The 20,372-nt window shown below is 46.3% G+C and overlaps 1 protein-coding gene across 2 annotated transcripts in view; it reads left to right on the top strand.

The window, feature by feature from the left end:
• The window catches only part of LOC115132029 (voltage-gated potassium channel subunit beta-2-like), a 113,340-nt gene that overhangs the window by 2,820 nt on the left and 90,148 nt on the right, over positions 1–20,372 (top strand). For both annotated transcript variants that reach the window (XM_065020656.1, XM_029664217.2), the window contains exons 2-3: positions 6,812–6,964; positions 7,514–7,567. In XM_065020656.1, the coding sequence (XP_064876728.1) occupies positions 6,888–6,964; positions 7,514–7,567 (131 nt within the window). In that variant the 5' untranslated portion in view covers positions 6,812–6,887. The remainder of the gene's footprint in view (positions 1–6,811; positions 6,965–7,513; positions 7,568–20,372) is intronic.

Here is a 20,372-nt window from a genome sequence, read left to right as displayed (position 1 = left end):
ATAATAATAATCACAGTAGTTGTCGAGGGTGCAGCAAGTCAGCACCTCAGAAGTAAATGTCAGTTGGCTTTTCATAGCCGATCATTAAGAGTATCTCTACCACTCCTGCTGTCTCTAGAGAGTTGAAAACAGCAGGTCTGGGACAGGTAGCACGTCCGGTGAACAGGTCAGGATTCCATAGCCGCAGGCAGAACAGTTGAAACAGGAGCAGCAGCACGGCCAGATGGACTGGGGACAGCAAGGAGTCATCATGCCATGTCGTCCTGAGGCATGGTCCTAGGGCTCAGGTCTTCCCGAGAGAAAGAGAGAATTAGAGAGAGCATACTTAAATTCACACAGGACACCGGATAAGTACTCCAGATATAACAAACTGACCCTAGCCCCCCGACACATAAACTACTGCAGCATAAATACTGGAGACTGAGACAGGAGGGGTCAGGAGACACTGTGGCCCCATCCGATGATACCCCCGGACAGGGACAAACAGGAAGGATATAACCCCACCCACTTTGCCAAAGCACAGCCCCCACAACACTAGAGGGATATCTTCAACCACCAACTTACCATCCTGAGACAAGTCCGAGTATAGCCCACAAAGATCTCCACCACGGCACAACCCAAGGGGGGGGACCAACCCAGACAGGAAGATCACGTCAGTGACTCAACCCACTCAAGTGACGCACCCCTCCTAGGGATGGCATGAAAGAGCACCAGTAAGCCAGTGACTCAGCCCCTAAGTGATTGCATAAATAATAAACAGAGAGTAGCTGCAGCGTAAAAGCGGGGTCTGGGTAGCCATTTGATTAACTGTTCAGGAGTCTTATGGCTTGGGGGTAGAAGCTGTTGAGAAGCCTTTTGGACCTAGACTTGGTGCTCCGGTACCACTTGCTGTGCGGTAGCAGAGAGAACAGTCTATGACTAGGGTGGCTGGAGTCTTTGACAATTTTTAGGGCCTTCATCTGATACCGCCTGGCATAGAGGTCCTGGATTGCAGCAAGCTTGGCCCCAGTGATGTACTGGGCCATACGCCCTACCCTCTGTAGTGCCTTGCGGTCGGGGCCGAGCAGTTTCCATACCAGGCAGTGATGCAACCAGTCCGGATGCTCTCAATGGTGAAGCTGTAGAACCTTTTGAGGATCTGAGGACCCATGCCGAATCTTTTCAGTCTCCTGAGGGGGAATAGATTTTGTCATGCCCTCTTCACGACTGTCTTAGTGTGTTTGGACCATGATAGTTTGTTGGTGATGTGGACACCAGGGAACTTGAAGCTCTCCACCTGTTCCACTATAGCACTGTCGATGGGAATGGGGGCGTGCTCAGTCCTCTTTTTCCTGTACTCCACAATCATCTCCTTTGTCTTGATCAGGTTGAGGGAGAGGTTGTTGTTCTGGCACCACACGGCCAGGTCTCTGACCTCCTCCCTATAGGCTGTCTCATCGTTGTTGGAGATCAGGCCTACCACTGTTGTGTCATTGGCAAACTTGATGATGGTGTTGGAGTCGTGCCTGGCCATGCAGTCATGAGCGAATAGGAAGTACAGCAGGGGACTGAGCACGCACCCCTGAGGGGCCCCCGTGTTGAGGACCAGCATGGCGGATGTGTTGTCACCTACCCTTACCACCTGGGGGCGGCTCGTCAGGAAGTCCAGGATCAAGTTGCAGAGGGAAGTGTTTAGTCCCAGGGTCCTTAGCTTAGTGATGCGCTTTCAGGGCACTATGGTGTTGAATGCTGAGCTGTAGTCAATGAATAGCATTGCAACATAGGTGTTCCTTTTGTCCAGGTGGGAAAAGGCAGTGTTGAGTGCAATAGAGATTGCATCATCTGTGGATCTGTTGGGGCGGTATACAAATTGGAGTGGGTCTAGGGTTTCTGGGATAATGGCATTGACGTGAGCCATGACCAGCCTTTCAAAGCACTTCATGGCTACAGACAGGAGTACTACAGGTCGGTAGTCATTTAGGCAGGCTACCTTACTGTTCTTGGGTACAGTGGCTATGGAGGTCTGCTTGAAACATGTTGGTATTACAGACTCAGTCAGGGACAGATTGAAAATGTCAGTGAAGACACTTGCCAGTTGGTCAGCGCGTGCTCGGAGTACACGTCCTGGTAATCCATCTGGCCCTGCGGCCTTGTGGATGTTGACTTGACTATGGATATACATTCATTTATGAATATTGAAAAATATAGACATGAATATTGAAAAAACACAATTTAGGATTTGGCACATTTTGTAATATATTGTTGAGCATAATATACTGTACGGGCATATAAGTTCCAAAATGGAATCTCTGCTACTTTAAGAGTTATGATCCAATTTGTAGGCATTACCAACAGAGTGAATGTGAAATTGAATTCAAAGTGGCCGTCATCTGCTGGTGATTTTCAGGATGTGCAATGATACAGGAGGGCTGTGATTGGTTACATTTCCTACTATACCAATTTCTCTCTATAAAATAACTTTAAAACTGGCAGAGGTCCCACTCTGAAACTTTGATCTGACCATAGAGTATATTATGTTCAACAATATATTGAAAAATAATCCAAATCCAAAATAGATTTTTTTCAATATTCATGTTTGTATATGCCAATATTCAGAAATATTGAAATAAAAAAAATACATATATATTGTGGTCTTTTTTTCTCCTGGTTTCATATGGAATCACTCAGTAGGCAATTTATTTTCATCCCAATATTATTATTAAAATGTTTTACATTTGAGTAATTTAGAAGACGCTCTCATCCAGAGCGACTTACAGCAGTGAGTACATACATTTTCGTACTGGTCTCTCGTGGGAATCAAACCCACAACCCTGGCACTGCAAATGCCATGCTTTATTAACTGAGCCACACAGGACCTGATTATGATTTGGTCGTAGATTGTCTGCTGATTGGGATTGTATCAACTATACACTCTATGTCCTCTCTATACTGTAGCTGCATCCCTGTGTGATCCCAGGCTCTAGTCTTTCCCATCAGTGTCACTTCAGGCATAGCTGCAAAGTGAGCACTCTGTCTCTCCGACACCTCTCCTCCCTCTCTCCCTCCCTGCTGCTGAAAGCCGATGATGATGGCATGAGACAGCAGAAATGCGAGCTGAGGGTGATACATCAAACGTCCTCTCCCGTCGGAAGCCAGCTGCGGACGCCCGACCATCCACTTGTGTTGGAGTTTGTCCCAGATGAGTTGTCATTGGCTGAGAGCAAGCTGCAGAGTCCCCATGTGTTGCTCCACGATACACTGTCAATGTATTCCTCCTCCCTTTGCCATCTCTCCTTTCTACCTCTTTCTATTCCCCTCTTTGTTTGAAAAACTGGAGTCTACCTGTTGGAGATTCATTTCGAGGTTTGGTTTACGGTTTCTATATGTCATGTCACCTCATGCAGCACTGACTTCAGAGAGGAAGCACGCATTTAGTTGACTATGGATACGTTGGACACCTTCCCGTCTCACTTCTTGGTCTCTAGCTCTTGGGAGTTGTTGATCCACTATCATGGCTTGTGTTTGGTTCAAAGAGAGCTGCAGTTGGAGGAATGTGGTGGGTTGTTTCAGTTGCTAATTTAGGCTCAAAAGTTCCAGGAACGGTGGAACTCAGACTCTTCACTTGTTTTATGGCACCATTTCTGTCGTGTTTCATTTGGTGCCAGGAAAATTCTTCTTGGCTGGCTCTCTGCTTCCTTGGCCGGAACAAGGACGGGGTGCAAGAGGCAGGAGCAGGTCGGCCTCCCCGGGCTCCTCGTCAGCACAAACACACGCTCTCACGCACACACATAAAGACACACACGCACACACACACGGGAGGCAGGAGAAAAATGGAGAGGGCATCTGGGATCTATGTATTTTTAAAGTAGAAACCAGGTTACTGCTTAGTGTAATGCCTACAGCTATGCACTACATTTTCAACACCAAATTCCATGTGTATGTTGGCAGTCAATTTTTATTCATCTGGAAGGATTGTATAGGTGTTAGCAATTTGGTGAAAATTTCACCCAGCCTATCAGAGGGAAAGGTCGAGCAACCCCCATATTGCTTATACTTAAAAAAAAATCACATTCTGTTCAAGTGCCTAGGGGGAAAGGGGTTCTTTTTGGACTGGGCCATAGTCTGAATTGGTCCATGTCCCTCTTGGTTGCCATTCTCCCTGCTCAGCCTCCTATTGTAATCTGTTATTCTTGGATTGAGTCAGACCTTTCCACTTTTTAATGAACTTCTATTCTTAGATCGAGGGAGTATACATTTCCAATTACACCAGCGGTTTTAGGCTGATTTATCAGACCAAGGGCAAGGGACGGATTTAACAGTGAAACTCTATGACAGAGGGAAAACTATGGTTGCATTCATTAGTGCAGAGCGTAGCAAAAAGTTTTGCTACGGAAAAGTAAAACAATTTCAGGTGGTCCCTCCCTGTTTCGGTTTGTTTTCATCCATTTTACGACTTATATATTTAAAAAAAGTGGTTCATCTACTGTTTGTACAGTGACATCAACTTATAGGCCTATTGTATGTTATGGACGATGATGCCTTTGTGTGACTAAATGCAGAGTTGGCCAAAAGTACTGTATTACAGGGGCACCATAGTTCACATACTGTATCTATATCAAATTCAGATTCTTCTTGCCAACTGATTCCTCATTACGATTTAGAAAGGAACATTGTCACAGATGACTAATGCTGAATCTGAATATTGAAATGTCGGGTGTGTCTGAAATGGCACCCTTTTACATACTGTATATAGTGCACTACTTCTGACCAGGGCTCTGGTCAGGGCTCTGTCCAGGGCTCTGGTAATGCACCATTTAGGGAAAAGGGTGCCATTTCAGACACATCCGACATTTCAATATTCAGATTCAGCATTAGTCATCTGTGACAATGTTCCTTTCTAAATCGTCATGAAGAATCGGTTGGCAAGAAGAATCTGAATTTGAAATAGATATGTGAACTATGGTGCCCGTGTAATACAGTACTTTCAGTAGATGGAGCACTATTTCTAATTATATAGTGTCTCTTTTCCCGAGGAAGAGCTGTGAATCACTGGTCTTGAAAGGAGGTCATTTGTTAATGCAATATTCGCTCAGAAATTGAGCGGACGCATTGATTGTATCTCCCAAAATGTTTTTCATTTCCTGGGGGGGTTGAGACCTCTCGTTGTTTGGATTTGAAAATCAAACCGTTGTGATGGAAGGGGGGCTGTGCTTGTGGGTGTTTGAGTGCGAAAGACATGGAGGAGAATCAACCAGTAAAAGCACAGCCCCCTTCATTATCAAGGCATAACGTCAAAACAGACTTTCCAGACTGAAGTCAGGAGGATTTTGAGTTTGGTATCAGCCAGACTACAGAATATCTTCCGGAAACTGCTCAATGGCTAGTAGGCAACCATTACTGCTGTGGCCAGCCCTGCTCTGTATCTCAATGAGTTGGAGGAGGGAGTTTGGAGTCACCTTCACATGATCTGCCCCTGCTTTTACATGACCGCTCCCTCATAATGCTGAGGGTAATGAGTCGTAACATTGATGCACTTCAGCCACAGAGACCACACCAGAGCATGCAACAGCCCTCCTTTAAACAGTGTCTTGAGGCCTATATATTTTTACCTTTATTTAACTAGGCAAGTCATTTAAGAACAAATTCTTATTTACAATGACGGGCTACCCCGGCCAAACCTGGATGACATTGGGCCAATTGTGCACCACCCTATGAGACTCCCAATCACTGCCGAATGTGGTGCAGCCTGGACCCAAACCAGGGACTGTAGTGATGCCTCTTGCAATGAGATGCAGTGCCTTAGACCCCTGTGCCACTCAGGAGCCCCAAAGACTCACCATACATTCTCTATCTGTGACCTGGAAGGTGAACAACTCTCTTGGTTTTACAGTGGATTTTATTTAAACTGTGGGTTTCAGTGTCCATTTTTTAAAATCATACTGTAGGACATGACCTTCACTAATACAGTGAAAAAAAGACTAACGTTTCGAGTTGGCCATTTTATTCAACAGCCATGGCCCCCTCCTTGCATTTGGATCTCTAACAGTGACACCACATCATCTGCTACATCCAATTGTGTTTATATCAATGATCCTACAACATTTGGTAGAATCTTTTAAATATTGCCTTTCCGTTTCTTTTCAAACAGAGTTAGGGGAAATAGAATCCAACGGGGGGACAGAATCAGAGAGAACACTGGCCTTTTAGTAGATTGGTTCAGAAAATGAATCCACAGTGTCTCAATCCAGGGATGGAGGATTGATTGTCACATTTTTGCAGATAGAAATGTGTAAAAAGCAATAATGAAATGGGACTTTTATTAAAGTGATTTGCTTGCTTTGTTCTGATTGAGCATGGTCAGGTATTGTTAGAGAACAGCAACATCTATTGGAGGGTTTGTCCTTAGAACATTATACAACTAATGACACTTCTGATGCTTCTAGAAACACTATCAGATAGGCAAACATCTTACCAATACTTGTTTCCCTTTGGCTATGTGCAGAAACCCTTAAAATAACCCAGTCTGACTTCAGAAATTAATTTCATGAAGGGTAGGCTAATGCTTCTCCCCCTCTGAAATGGTGATGCACACCCCACATAAGCACAATGTGACAGTTACAACCCTTCAAAATAACCTACATTGTCATGAAAATCCCTTAGCAGACTCTAGGAGGCACTATAGAACAATATAAAATTGAGAGAGCTGAAGCCTCTGGAAACACTATCTAGTTTCGGAAATTGTATTTATTTAAAGACTTTATGGAAGACTCACCATACATTCTCTAAACCCAGCAAGTTCAGTCTTACCCTGTCATTTCTTGTCTGTCCACAGAGGTAAGAGATCATAGGTGAGAGAGTGACCCCACAGCAGGCGTTCCATCCCGCCACGCTCCCCTCCTCGTGACCTCATGTATCCTGAATCCAACCAGGACTCGCCGGCGCGCCTCTCCCATAAACAGCATGCATCCCCTGGCATGATCTACAGGTACAACATACAACAGACGCACGCACGCACACACACACACACACACACACACACACACACGTACACCTAAACCTTACCCTAACACTATCCTAATTCTAACCCTAACTCCAATTCTAACCCTAAACCTAACCCTTAAGCCATTTATCATTTCTCAGAATTTTAGAGGGTTTATTATTCTTGTGTATTCTTGTGAGGACTCTTGGGTACACACAAAAACATACGCACACACACACACACACACACACACACACACACCCACACGCACACGCACACACACAAAAACACACGCACACACACACACACACACACACACACACACACACACACACACACACACACACACACACGCACACACAGAATCAACACTAGGTGGAGCCATACATGTATGGCTGAAAGATTACAGTCTCACAGCAGCAGGGAAATTTGGCTTAGTCCTGTAGATCTGTTTTATTTGACCCTTGTATTACTTGTAGGTTGCCTTGTATCTCTCTTGCTTGCTTGACAATGCTCTCTCGCTCCTGCTCGCTATTTTTCTATTTTCCTCTCCAGTGCTCGGTATGGGAGCCATGGGAGTCCCAGCAAGCGACAGCTGCAGTACTACAGGTACAATTTGTCTGTCTTATATCCCTCCTCCCTGGATATACAGTCATATTCTCTGTCACTCCTCGGTCAATGAACCACAGTGGTATGCCTGTGGAACCAGCTCATAAAATATTAAAGATGCACTATGCAGAAATTGCTCTGCCATTTCCTGGTTGCTAAAATTAATTTCTGAACGACCAGCTCGAGTCGGTCTCATGTAGCAAAATTTTAAATGTTTTTTATTTATTTTTACATTGGATAAAAGTAGAGACTCAGAGCTACAAAATTGTATATCATACACTACAGTTGAGGAACAATGGGAAAGTAATTCTGCTTTGAAAGTTGATAAACTTGTAACCTCACTTTTGAGAAAATGGCCCTTGTATGTTTTGGTACCTACTGGAGAGCTCCTTTTTGTCTACACCCTTTCAGCATCGTTTACGCCCTCTTAGCTTTAGCTTTAGCCCCACCCATCTCTTTAAGGAGTCACATGTGAGGCTATGTACTAAACATCCGAAGATTTCAAGACTAACGGCTGGCTTATACTACGGGTGTGTTCATAAATGTAATTTGGAGTGCCAGAGTGTGCTCTTGGTGTTTGTAAACTCATAGCATTGTCAGATTGTCCATTCATAAATTCAGAGCATTTCGCTCTGGGAGCGTTCAGAGTGCACACAGGATGCTCTGGCTGAGGAGTGGGGTTGATCTGAGCTTTCTGACCTAACAACAGCAGTCAAGCACCTAAGCTAACTTGCTAACGTTGGCTAGCTTGCTAGCCACTTCCAGACACAAATGAGAGAACAGCTCACTTTGACCATTTTATTTGCCCCACCAGAGCTGGTTAGGCTGTTGTTATGTTATCCAGAGCATTGGTGACTGCAACTGTGCTGCTGGCAAACATTTTGTGACGCTTTTCTGCCAACGTTTACTGACACCGGCCATATTCAACTGTTGTTGAGCGTTCGTAAATTCGTCAGTTATTCTGCACTCTTGCACACTTAGACGAGAGTGCTCTGAAATCTGAGTAGATAGCCCGAGCGAATTTACCAGCCACGTCTATTGACAGTTGTCGCAGTGACATCATAAACATTCTATTGAAATAGTTACTTGCATAGTGGAGTTTTTGTTTAGACATATAGCTAGCTAGCTAAACAATAATATGAATAATATTACTACACAGACCATACACGGAATGTTAGCTAGCTGGCTAACAGTACACTTAAACTTTAAATGAAAAAGACTTTGTGGTAAAATTACAAATGTATAATATATGAAAATGAAAACTCTCTTACCCATATACATGGATGGACGCTTCTCCCTCTCTGTCACGGATGCCATGGTTGCCCTTAGTTTGAAGTTGTAATCCGGAGACAGGTGTTTTATACAACAGCCTTCCGTGTGTTCTCTTTTCAACTCTGTCTGCATATTTGCAATCAAACACCAGAATATTTTCCATCTCCTTAGCTATCATACTCTAATTCCACTGATTTCAAAACTCTGTCTTCCAGAAAGTGGAGAGCAACACTTATGCAGTTCTACTACGTGTTAGAAAGGATTACCTACACATACTGACCAGCTCATGTTATAGACAGAAGCTTGCTTTATGGCAGACCAATCTGAACTCATCTCTCGGCATGTCCATTCCAATCATTATCTCAGACAATCATGGCTAGTGGGAAGGTTTTCTCATTTTTCTGTGGCAAAAACCAACTAGGCTCGTAATTGAACACTTTTATTCGTATTTACAGATGGCATACACGTTTGTTATTAAGGCACGTTAAAGTTCACATGTTCCAGAAGGCATTACTGCCCAAAATTGCATTTTGATTTAAAAAAAGATTTACGCTCAAATGGCTCTCCTGTTTCCTGAAACAAGTCACATTTCAGTTTATTTGACAAAACAAGCAAGTATAGTGTAGAGAATCATTGTAGCATCTTAACCGCTGTGAAATATGTTTTCCATAACCAAAACTATTGTATTTTCAGCTGTTTGAAGCTGGTGGACAAAACCGAAAGTAAAATATGTAAAAACAACACTTAAGAACGTAGAATAGAAACAAAGCATATAGAAATGATCTAACGCTTCTTAGACTTGCTTTCAATGAGAATGACAGATGTGAAAAACCCAGCAGTGTTGCAGTTCTTGACCAAACGGTACACAAGACACCTACTACCACCTAACCCGTTCAAAGGCACTTACATTTGTTGTCTTACCCATTCACCTTCTTAAAGGCACACATGCATAATCCATGCCTCAATTGTCACTACGCTTAAATATCCTTCTTTAACCTGTTTTCTCCCCTTCATCTACACTGATTGACGAGACTTCAATAAGGTATCAAAGCTTTCACCTGGATTCACCTGGTCAGTCTGTGTCACGGAAAGAGCAGAGCTGTGTTCGAATACCCATACTAACATACTGTATACGACATACTTAGTGAGTATATACTACGTACCATATACTATTAGTTAATTTTAGTATACTGTAAATGAAGAGTATCGTTTCAGTTGAGTGTACTAGAGCTTTGCCTGTCTATCGGAAATGGATGTGGTTGTTATGCAACCTCTTGCTAGCTTGTTAGCATAACAAATGACTAGCTAAACATTTTCCGATTTTGGGTGCATTTGTAAATTTAATTGCCAGAGTGCGCTCTGGGCATTCGTAAATCCAGAGTGTTGTCAGATTGTCCATTCGTAAATTCAGAGCGTTTCGCTCTCGGAGCGTTCAGAGCGCACACTGGACGCTCTGGCCGAGAAGTTGGGCTGATCCGAGTGTTCAACGGCAGTCAAGCACCTAAGCCAACTACTTCCAGACCCAAATGAGAGAACACCTTACTCTTATCATTTTACTTGCTCTAGCAGAGGAGGTTAGGCAGTTTTCATGTTATCCAGAGCGTTGGTGACCGCAACTGTGCTGCTGGCAACGATTTCATTATACTTTTTTGTCAACATTTACTGACACCGGCCATATTCAACGGGTGTTGATCATTCATAAATTCATCAGTTATTCTGCACAAGAGTGCTCTGAAATCGGAGTAGATAGCCAGAATTAACAATGTCCATTGAAACACACAACAACTATACCACTTAGCTAAGAATGATGTGAATAATCAAGTCTACAAATGTCAGGTAGTTAGTTAGGTAGTTATTATACTGCCTGGCAAGTTTGATATATTAGTAACCAACTAACGTTAGGTAATTAGCTAACATACTGGTACATACTGCTGTAATGCTATGAGGTTCATAAGGATAACGTAGCTAACAAATTGTCAGCCAACATAACGTTTAACTTATTTGAAAAGTCATTACTTTATTACATTGCACAACATGTTGTTAGCATTTGTCATAATTGGTTAAAGCAATGAATTTGTATCCGCTGTCGTCGGACTTCGGCTGCATATTTTCTGCCATTTTCTTCAAATCTGAAAATGTTGTAAAGCCATGCCCATTTTCTGAAGAATTGCATTATGGGCCCTAAAAGCACAGAAAAGGTGTCCACTGCATAGATACTTCGTATTTTGGAGAATTTAGTACGACATCCGGGAACTTTTGGCATACTAACTATATCCATACTATGACCAATAAGCATATTGTAATGACCTGACTAGATCATAAATGAACAATTGTCCAGACAGAGGCTTGAGTTTGCGAATTGACGGTTTATTGAACCAACTTTACACAGGCTACTGTTTGGGCCGTAGCACACGCCAAATAGATGACAGATAACCCACAAGCCAATCGTGACCTTCTCTTGTGAAGCCCAGACGTAAGAGAGAGAGAACAAAGGCTGAACCTGGTCTTAACTTCCAATGCCCAACCCCCCTCCACGCCACTCCGCCAACCACCAGGATGCCCGGCATCAGAACATTCCAGGCATTCCCGTGATTGGCAGATAGCAGGTTGATTGACATGTCGGACCCCGCGAACACCGGGTACTGGTCAGTACAACACAACCACCTCCTAGCCTAGCACATAACACACAGCTGTCTGTGCGGGTCGCTACAATATGATATACTCAAATCACATTACAAATAGTATGGCTAGTGCGGTTAGTATGAGTATTCGAATACAACTCAGGTGCTCTTAATGTTTTGTATACTCAGTATATATACAGTAGGTACAGTGCCTTCGGAAGTATTCATACCCCTTTATTACCCCCTTATTCCACATTATGTTGTCTTACAGATATAATTCAAGATGGAATTTTTTTTTTTTTTAAGAATCTCATCCATCTACATGCAAAAACTCCATAACGATCAAGCGAAAACATGTTTTTAGAAATGTTAGCAAATTTATTGAAAATAAAATACAGAAATATTAATTGATAGTATTGCTAGACAACCATTTTCAGGTCTTGCCATAGATTTTGAAGTAGATTTGAGTCACTCTGGAACATTCACTGTCGTCTTGGTAAGCAACTCCAGTACCGTTCAAAAGTTTGGGGTCACTTAGAAATGACCTTCTTTTTGACAGAAAAGCACTTTTTTTTAATCCATTAAAATAACATCAAATTGATCAGAAATACAGTGTAGACATTGTTAATGTTGTTAATGACTATTGTAGCTGGAAACGGCTGATTTTTAATGGAATATCTACATAGGCATACAGATGCCCATTATCAGCAACCATCACTCCTGTGTTCCAATGGTACATTGTGTTAGCTAATCCAAGTTTATAATTTTAAAAGACTAATTGATCATTAGAAAACCCTTTTGCAATTATATTAGCACAGCTGAAAACTATTGTGCTGATTAAAGAAGCAATAAAACTGGCCTTCTTTAGACTAGTGTCGTGTCTTTGGCATCATTAAACTGAATATATATTTATCAAACAACTCTCTGTAATTATTATTACGCGATTAAACTGATTAATCATGTAATTGTAATTAACTAGGAAGTCGGGGCACCAAGGAAAATATTCAGATTACAAAGTTATAATTTTCCTAATACAACTTTTCAGATATTTTAATATCTGATCAATTAGTCTTCTGATTAATTTATTCTTCTTTCCGTCACGTTAGTCTCATTCTAAATGTCGTAAATTGTTGATAATCTGCACGAACCCAGTCTTCACTATGAGTCATCCATTCATCAATTGTTTTAACTCATTTATTTATTAACTAACTAAACAATCACAGAAGTGCACACACAAACAAACAAAGTAAATATGGTTACAAGAAATGATAGGGGGAATGTGCCCTAGTGGGCTAAACCGGCATGGCGGCTTGTTAGACAAAAGGGGGAATGGGGGTCAGCTGAGAAGTCACTACAGAGTTGATAATTATAACAATTGAAATGCTAATCCTTTGAACATGAATGCTCACTCATTCGGGAACAATTGCAATCAATATATATATTTACGATCAGTGTCGTCGGGATCTCTGTTGAAAAGTTTGTTTCTTTTGGAGAGTCTGTCTGCCATAGGCTAAGAATTTAACCACGTGGGATGGTTAAAAGATTCAGCAGTCTGGTCTCAAACCTTGGCCCTCTCGTTATCGAGGTAAGCTGGTCTGCAACCTTTGTCCTCTCATAATTGAGAGAAACATGGTCTGGTGATAGAATTCTCAAGGTGGGGGTTTTATTCGGAAGAGCAGAAAAAGGCTGTCTCATAACGCCAGGTCCTAACTGTGTTCATGGGGGCGTGCCAGTGACTTAAGTGAAACTTTACACAGAAATACAACTCGTCCCCGAGGGAACAAACAAAGTCTCTGAAGCGACCCGGAGGTCTCCTTTGCCTGCGTGGCCGTGATGGTCGCAGAGTGCCCCTCTGGGAACCAGGGGATGGAGGCAGGGATATGGGGGACAAGGAAGCGGGAACGGGTAATACAGTCCGTGGTTCTGGGGAACCACGCGGTGACACAGGGGGGGAGACAGGGGGAGTGGGCTGTCTGGAGCCTTGTCTGCGGCACCTGAGGGTGGGTGCCTGGAGAATGTCATTGCCAGAGAGGGGAATTGTGGGGGTTCCTGGGGTTTGGGGAGAAGAGGCCCCTCTGTATGGGGCTAACCTGTCCCGGTGCAGTGCCACCTTTCTCCCCCTGGGAGGAAGCTGCACCCGGTACACAACCTCCCCTACCCTCTCCAGGACACTGCAGGGTCCCACCCAGTGACTGTCCAACTTGGGGCATCTGCCTTTTTTCCTTAGGGGGCTGTAGACCCAGACCAGCTCCCCAGCCACAAAGTGCCTTCCCGGGTGTGCACGTCATAGTTCCTTTTCTGCCTCACACCTGCATTCACCAGCTGCTCTCTGGCGAAGGTGTGGGCTGTCTCAGGCGGTCCTGGAGTCTCCGGGCATACTCCGGCCCCGGAGGAACATGAGGGCTATCCAGGGGCCGACCAAACGCCATCTCCGCAGGGGTGCGGATCTCTCTCCCCAGCATGAGGAGGGCAGGCGTGCAGGAGGTGGAGTCTTGGACAGCGGAGCGGCATGCCATGAGGACCATAGGCAGGTGCTTGTCCCAGTCACGCTGGTGTTTGGAAGAGACGATGGCCAGCTGCTGTCCAAGCGTTTTGTTGAAGCGCTCCACAAGGCCATCACTTTGAGGATGGAGAGGAGTAGTGCGGGTCTTGTGCATACCCAGCCTCTCACACATGGTGGCGAACACACGGGACTCAAAGTTTCTGCCTTGGTCGCTGTGGATGGACTCTGCAGCTCCAAACCTGCTGAACATCCCCGCTGTCAGGGCGTCGACGATGGTCTCTGCCTCCTGGTCAGGCAGAGCATAGGCCTCGGGCCATTTTGTGAAATAGTCCATGGCCGTGAGCACCCAGCGGTTTCCACTGTCTGTGGTGGGGAACGGCCCAACTACATCCACTCCCACCCTCTCCATGGGAGCCCCACTGGGAACTGTTGGAGCTGAGCATGAGAGCGGCCTGGGGGCCCTTTCTCGCTGTGCAGTTGTCACAGCGGCGACAAAAGTCCTCCACATCCCTCTTGTGCTGCCCCCAGTAGAAGCCCTGACGGAGACGGCGCAGTGTTTTTGTGACCCCAAAGTGTCCAGTCCCCACCCCCCATGAGTACTCTGGAGCACAGCCTCCCGCAATGCTTTTGGGACCACCACCTGCCACCTCTCCTCTCCCGTAGCTGACTCCTTCCATGCCCGCTGTAGCACGCCATCAGCCAGCCGCAGTCTCTCAAACTTTGACCACAACCCTTTGGTCGCGAGTGAGAGCGCTGTCACCTCTTCCCATGGTGGCCTCACCTGCGCCTCTACCCACTGTAGCACTGGCTGTAGGTCTGTGTCCCGTCCCTGCTGCTGCCGCCATTCAGCCACATCGACAGTCTGCAGCTCACAGCAGACAGGCCCGCTCGCCCGACACACTGTGGCACAGACACCCTCCTCTGCCCGCAGCTCTCTCTCCCGTCCCTCTCTCCGTTCACAGTGGCGGCAGCCGTCTGCAGTACAGGGCCGACGGGACATGGCGTCGGCGTTGGAGTGGCGTGCCCCTGCCCTGTGCACCACCGTGAAGTCATACGGCTGAAGCTCCTCCAACCAGCGTGCCACCTGCCCCTCTGGCTCTCTGAAAGACATGAGCCACTGGAGAGCAGAGTGGTCAGTCCTTACAGTAAAGGGCAGACCACCCAGGTAGTACTTGAAGTGTTTGACGGAAGCCACAACAGCCAAGAGCTCCCGCCGGGTGACACAGTAGCGGCGCTCATGTTTGTCAAATGTTTTGCTGAAGTACGCCACCACTCTCTCCCCCTCTGGCCCCACCTGGGCCAGCACCCCACCCATGCCCACATTGCTCGCGTCTGTGTCCAGGATAAAGGGCAAGGTGAGGTCAGGGGGCGAGCACGGGGCCTCGATCAGTGCACGTTTGAGGGTGTTGAACGCCTCCTCACACTCCACTGTCCAAGTGAAAGCCTTGTCCTTCGGCAGCAGGCGGTTCAGTGGAGCAGCAACGCTTGAGAAGCCCCGTACAAACCTCCTGTAGTACGAGGCCAGGCCCAGGAAGCTCTTCAGCTGACGCTGGTCGGTGGGGTGGGCCAGTCTCTGACAGCCCCTACCTTGTCCTCCATGGTGCTGATCCCCTCCTTCCCCACTCGGTGGCCCAAGAAGGACACCTCTCTCCTCATGAAGTGGCACTTCTCGGGGTGGAGCTTCAGACCTGCGGCAGCCACCCTCTCCAGCACACGCCGTAGCGCCCCCAGGGCTGACTGGAAGGAGCTGCCATGGGCCAGGATGTCATCGAGGTATACCAGACACTGCTGTCGGGGGATGCCATCCAGCACCCTGTCCATCAAACGCTCAAAAGTAGCTGGAGCGTTGCACAGGCCAAAGCACAGGACCTTGAACTGCCAGTGTCCTCTGTTAGTGGAGAACGCAGTTTTGGCTCTGGCCTCTGGGGAGAGGGGCACCTGCCAGTAGCCACTGCGGAGGTCTAGTGAGGAGAACCAGGAGGACCCCTAACCAGGTCCAGCGACTCATCGATACGTGGTATGGGGTATGAGTCCTTCCTGGTTACCTCATTCAGCCGCCTGTAGTCCGCACAGAACCTCAGCTTGCCCCCCTTCTTCGGAACCATGACGACTGGCGCCGCCCAGGGGCTGTCTGAGGGCTCAATGAAGTCTGCCCGCTGCATCTCCAACACAGCCTTGTCTGCCGCCTCCTGGCGTGCCAGCGGGATACGGCGGGGACGCATCTTGATGGGTCGAGCATCACCTGTGTCGATCTCATGCTGCACCAGAAGAGTCTGACCCACCTCTTCCTCACTCAACGCAAAGCTGTCTCTAAATTCAAACAGCAACTGCCACAACCGTTCCTGCTGCTCAGGGTCAAGACCAACACAGTTCCTCCCCCATATCTCCCTCACTGCAGACAGTGTCCTCTCCTCTCCCATCTGGGGTAGCTGGGCTGGGGGGGGTGCGGCCCGGGCTCACAGAGGGCTGTGTCATGGAGGTAGCTGGGGAATGTAACACACCGCCGTAGGTGACAGGGGGACTGGGGAAAAGTCACACACAGCTTTGGGGGAGGGGGCGCAGCCATGAGTCTCTGCTGCTTTAACTGTTGGAGTAAAGGGTTTGTTGGGTTGAGTGAATGTGACATTAGGGGGGGCCATGGTGACTTACGTCCCTCCCTGGAAGCTCAGTGTGCCCCTATTTAGGTCTAACTGGCAGCCTGTGCTCCTAAGAAAGTCCAACCCCAGGATACAAGGGTCCTGCACAGCCGCCACCCACACAGGATGACGCACAGTCCTGCCCCCTACTGTCAGAGTCATTATTCCCTTCCCTTTCATAGGTGCCAGCTCACCTGTGACTGTGCGGAGCTGCACAGTTGTAGGCTCACACTGAGTCCAACCTGGCACAATATCTGGCCTCACCAGGGTTACTGTGGACCCAGTGTCCACCAGGGCGGAGCAGGGCACCCCCTCCACAGTGACAGGGACATGACAAAAGTCCCCAACACAGGTCCGGCCCACCACAACAACAGGCTCCATCCGCTTGCCCTCGTCTGCTTCTGGGGAAGTGGAGCCTTGCTTCCCCGTCTGTGCCGGTGGGCTCCTCCTGAAGATGATGGTGGTTGGGATAGAAAGCCAGGGGTCCGCACTACCCGGTCTATGCGGACCCGAGCCGTTTCCCTGAGCTCTGGGGACATGGGGCAATCTCGGCGCAGATGGCCTGGCTGGCCACAACCCCAGCAGACCCTGGGACCAGGGCTTGTGTTTCGTGCCGCCTGTAGCGACACAGCCCGAATGAGTTCTGTCATTTCGGCCACCCAAGCAGGCTTTTCCGGCTCCGGGCTGCTCTGCCCCCAGCTCGCACAGAGGGTGTGTCTCCCTGCACCCCCACCAAAGCCCCAGCTGAAGCCCCAGCCCACACCAGCTCCCTCTCCAAAGCCATCTCCAAGGCTGTCTGCAATGACTCAGGATGAGCCAGCTGGGTCTGTATGCGCAGCTCCGTAGGGAGAGCGCCTGTATGAACTGGTCCCGTGCTAGCTCGCTCTGCACGGAGGGGGCATGTGAGCATATGCCCGCCGAGAGAGGCTCTCAATGTCATTAGCTAGCACCCGTAGAGGCTCTCCAGGCTGCCTGCGTCTATTCCTCCGTTCGGAGCGCAGTAGCCCGGGCTGTACACACTGTCCATAGCGCCTCCTCAGTGCTCCCACTAGAGCACCATAATCATGCCTGTCCTCGGGGCTAATCAATATCAAACAGGCCAGAGCTCCATCCGTGAGGCATAAAGCCAACTGCAGTGCCCTTTCTTCATCCGACCACCCCCTAAAATGAGCTAACAGTTCAAACTGAGCATGAAAAGCTTCCCAATCCACCTTACCGGAATACTTCGGGGTCTTAACAGATACGGACGCAGCCGGGAACTGGGCGCCGCCATGTTTGTTTACATCCTGAGCCCCAGATTCCTCGTCACGCCGCGTCGCGTCGCCACGCCGGTCCGCCCACCAGAATCCGCGCGAAATACACTCGACGAAGCACTCCTGCCCGCTTCAGCCGCCATCACTCTAACGTCCTCCCTCAAGCGGCCTCTGCGCTCCGACGCCCTGGCGATCTCCTCAGACAGAACCCCCGACGTCCATTCACACGCACCTCCTTGGCCATAATCGTCCCCTACCTCCACCTTCACTTTCGGATTCCCTCGAAGCATTTTCAATCCCGTTCTCACCTACGGTAGCTAGCCACATAAGTCAGCTAGCTAGCTAGCTAACTTGTATCAACGTTTTTACTTCTGACACCAATGTAATGACCTGACTAGATCATAAATGAACAATTGTCCAGACAGAGGCTTGAGTTTGCGAATTGACGGTTTATTGAACCAACTTTACACAGGCTACTGTTTGGGCCGTAGCACACGCCAAATAGATGACAGATAACCCACAAGCCAATCGTGACCTTCTCTTGTGAAGCCCAGACGTAAGAGAGAGAGAACAAAGGCTGAACCTGGTCTTAACTTCCAATGCCCAACCCCCCCTCCACGCCACTCCGCCAACCACCAGGATGCCCGGCATCAGAACATTCCAGGCATTCCCGTGATTGGCAGATAGCAGGTTGATTGACATGTCGGACCCCGCGAACACCGGGTACTGGTCAGTACAACACAACCACCTCCTAGCCTAGCACATAACACACAGCTGTCTGTGCGGGTCGCTACAATATGATATACTCAAATCACATTACAAATAGTATGGCTAGTGCGGTTAGTATGAGTATTCGAATACAACTCAGGTGCTCTTAATGTTTTGTATACTCAGTATATATACAGTAGGTACAGTGCCTTCGGAAGTATTCATACCCCTTTATTACCCCCTTATTCCACATTATGTTGTCTTACAGATATAATTCAAGATGGAATTTTTTTTTTTTTTTAAGAATCTCATCCATCTACATGCAAAAACTCCATAACGATCAAGCGAAAACATGTTTTTAGAAATGTTAGCAAATTTATTGAAAATAAAATACAGAAATATTAATTGATAGTATTGCTAGACAACCATTTTCAGGTCTTGCCATAGATTTTGAAGTAGATTTGAGTCACTCTGGAACATTCACTGTCGTCTTGGTAAGCAACTCCAGTACCGTTCAAAAGTTTGGGGTCACTTAGAAATGACCTTCTTTTTGACAGAAAAGCACTTTTTTTAATCCATTAAAATAACATCAAATTGATCAGAAATACAGTGTAGACATTGTTAATGTTGTTAATGACTATTGTAGCTGGAAACGGCTGATTTTTAATGGAATATCTACATAGGCATACAGATGCCCATTATCAGCAACCATCACTCCTGTGTTCCAATGGTACATTGTGTTAGCTAATCCAAGTTTATAATTTTAAAAGACTAATTGATCATTAGAAAACCCTTTTGCAATTATATTAGCACAGCTGAAAACTATTGTGCTGATTAAAGAAGCAATAAAACTGGCCTTCTTTAGACTAGTGTCGTGTCTTTGGCATCATTAAACTGAATATATATTTATCAAACAACTCTCTGTAATTATTATTACGCGATTAAACTGATTAATCATGTAATTGTAATTAACTAGGAAGTCGGGGCACCAAGGAAAATATTCAGATTACAAAGTTATAATTTTCCTAATACAACTTTTCAGATATTTTAATATCTGATCAATTAGTCTTCTGATTAATTTATTCTTCTTTCCGTCACGTTAGTCTCATTCTAAATGTCGTAAATTGTTGATAATCTGCACGAACCCAGTCTTCACTATGAGTCATCCATTCATCAATTGTTTTAACTCATTTATTTATTAACTAACTAAACAATCACAGAAGTGCACACACAAACAAACAAAGTAAATATGGTTACAAGAAATGATAGGGGAATGTGCCCTAGTGGGCTAAACCGGCATGGCGGCTTGTTAGACAAAAGGGGAATGGGGGTCAGCTGAGAAGTCACTACAGAGTTGATAATTATAACAATTGAAATGCTAATCCTTTGAACATGAATGCTCACTCATTCGGGAACAATTGCAATCAATATATATATTTACGATCAGTGTCGTCGGGATCTCTGTTGAAAAGTTTGTTTCTTTTGGAGAGTCTGTCTGCCATAGGCTAAGAATTTAACCACGTGGGATGGTTAAAAGATTCAGCAGTCTGGTCTCAAACCTTGGCCCTCTCGTTATCGAGGTAAGCTGGTCTGCAACCTTTGTCCTCTCATAATTGAGAGAAACATGGTCTGGTGATAGAATTCTCAAGGTGGGGGTTTTATTCGGAAGAGCAGAAAAAGGCTGTCTCATAACGCCAGGTCCTAACTGTGTTCATGGGGGCGTGCCAGTGACTTAAGTGAAACTTTACACAGAAATACAATTCTCTCACATTACATCATTACATAACTTCCCATAATTTCACAAATAGTTTA

Source organism: Oncorhynchus nerka, linkage group LG7 (genome assembly GCF_034236695.1).
Source record: "Oncorhynchus nerka isolate Pitt River linkage group LG7, Oner_Uvic_2.0, whole genome shotgun sequence".
NCBI classification, from domain to species: domain Eukaryota; kingdom Metazoa; phylum Chordata; class Actinopteri; order Salmoniformes; family Salmonidae; genus Oncorhynchus; species Oncorhynchus nerka.
The sequence above is the reverse complement of the archived record's forward strand: the minus strand, read 5'-3'. Positions and strand labels throughout refer to the sequence as shown.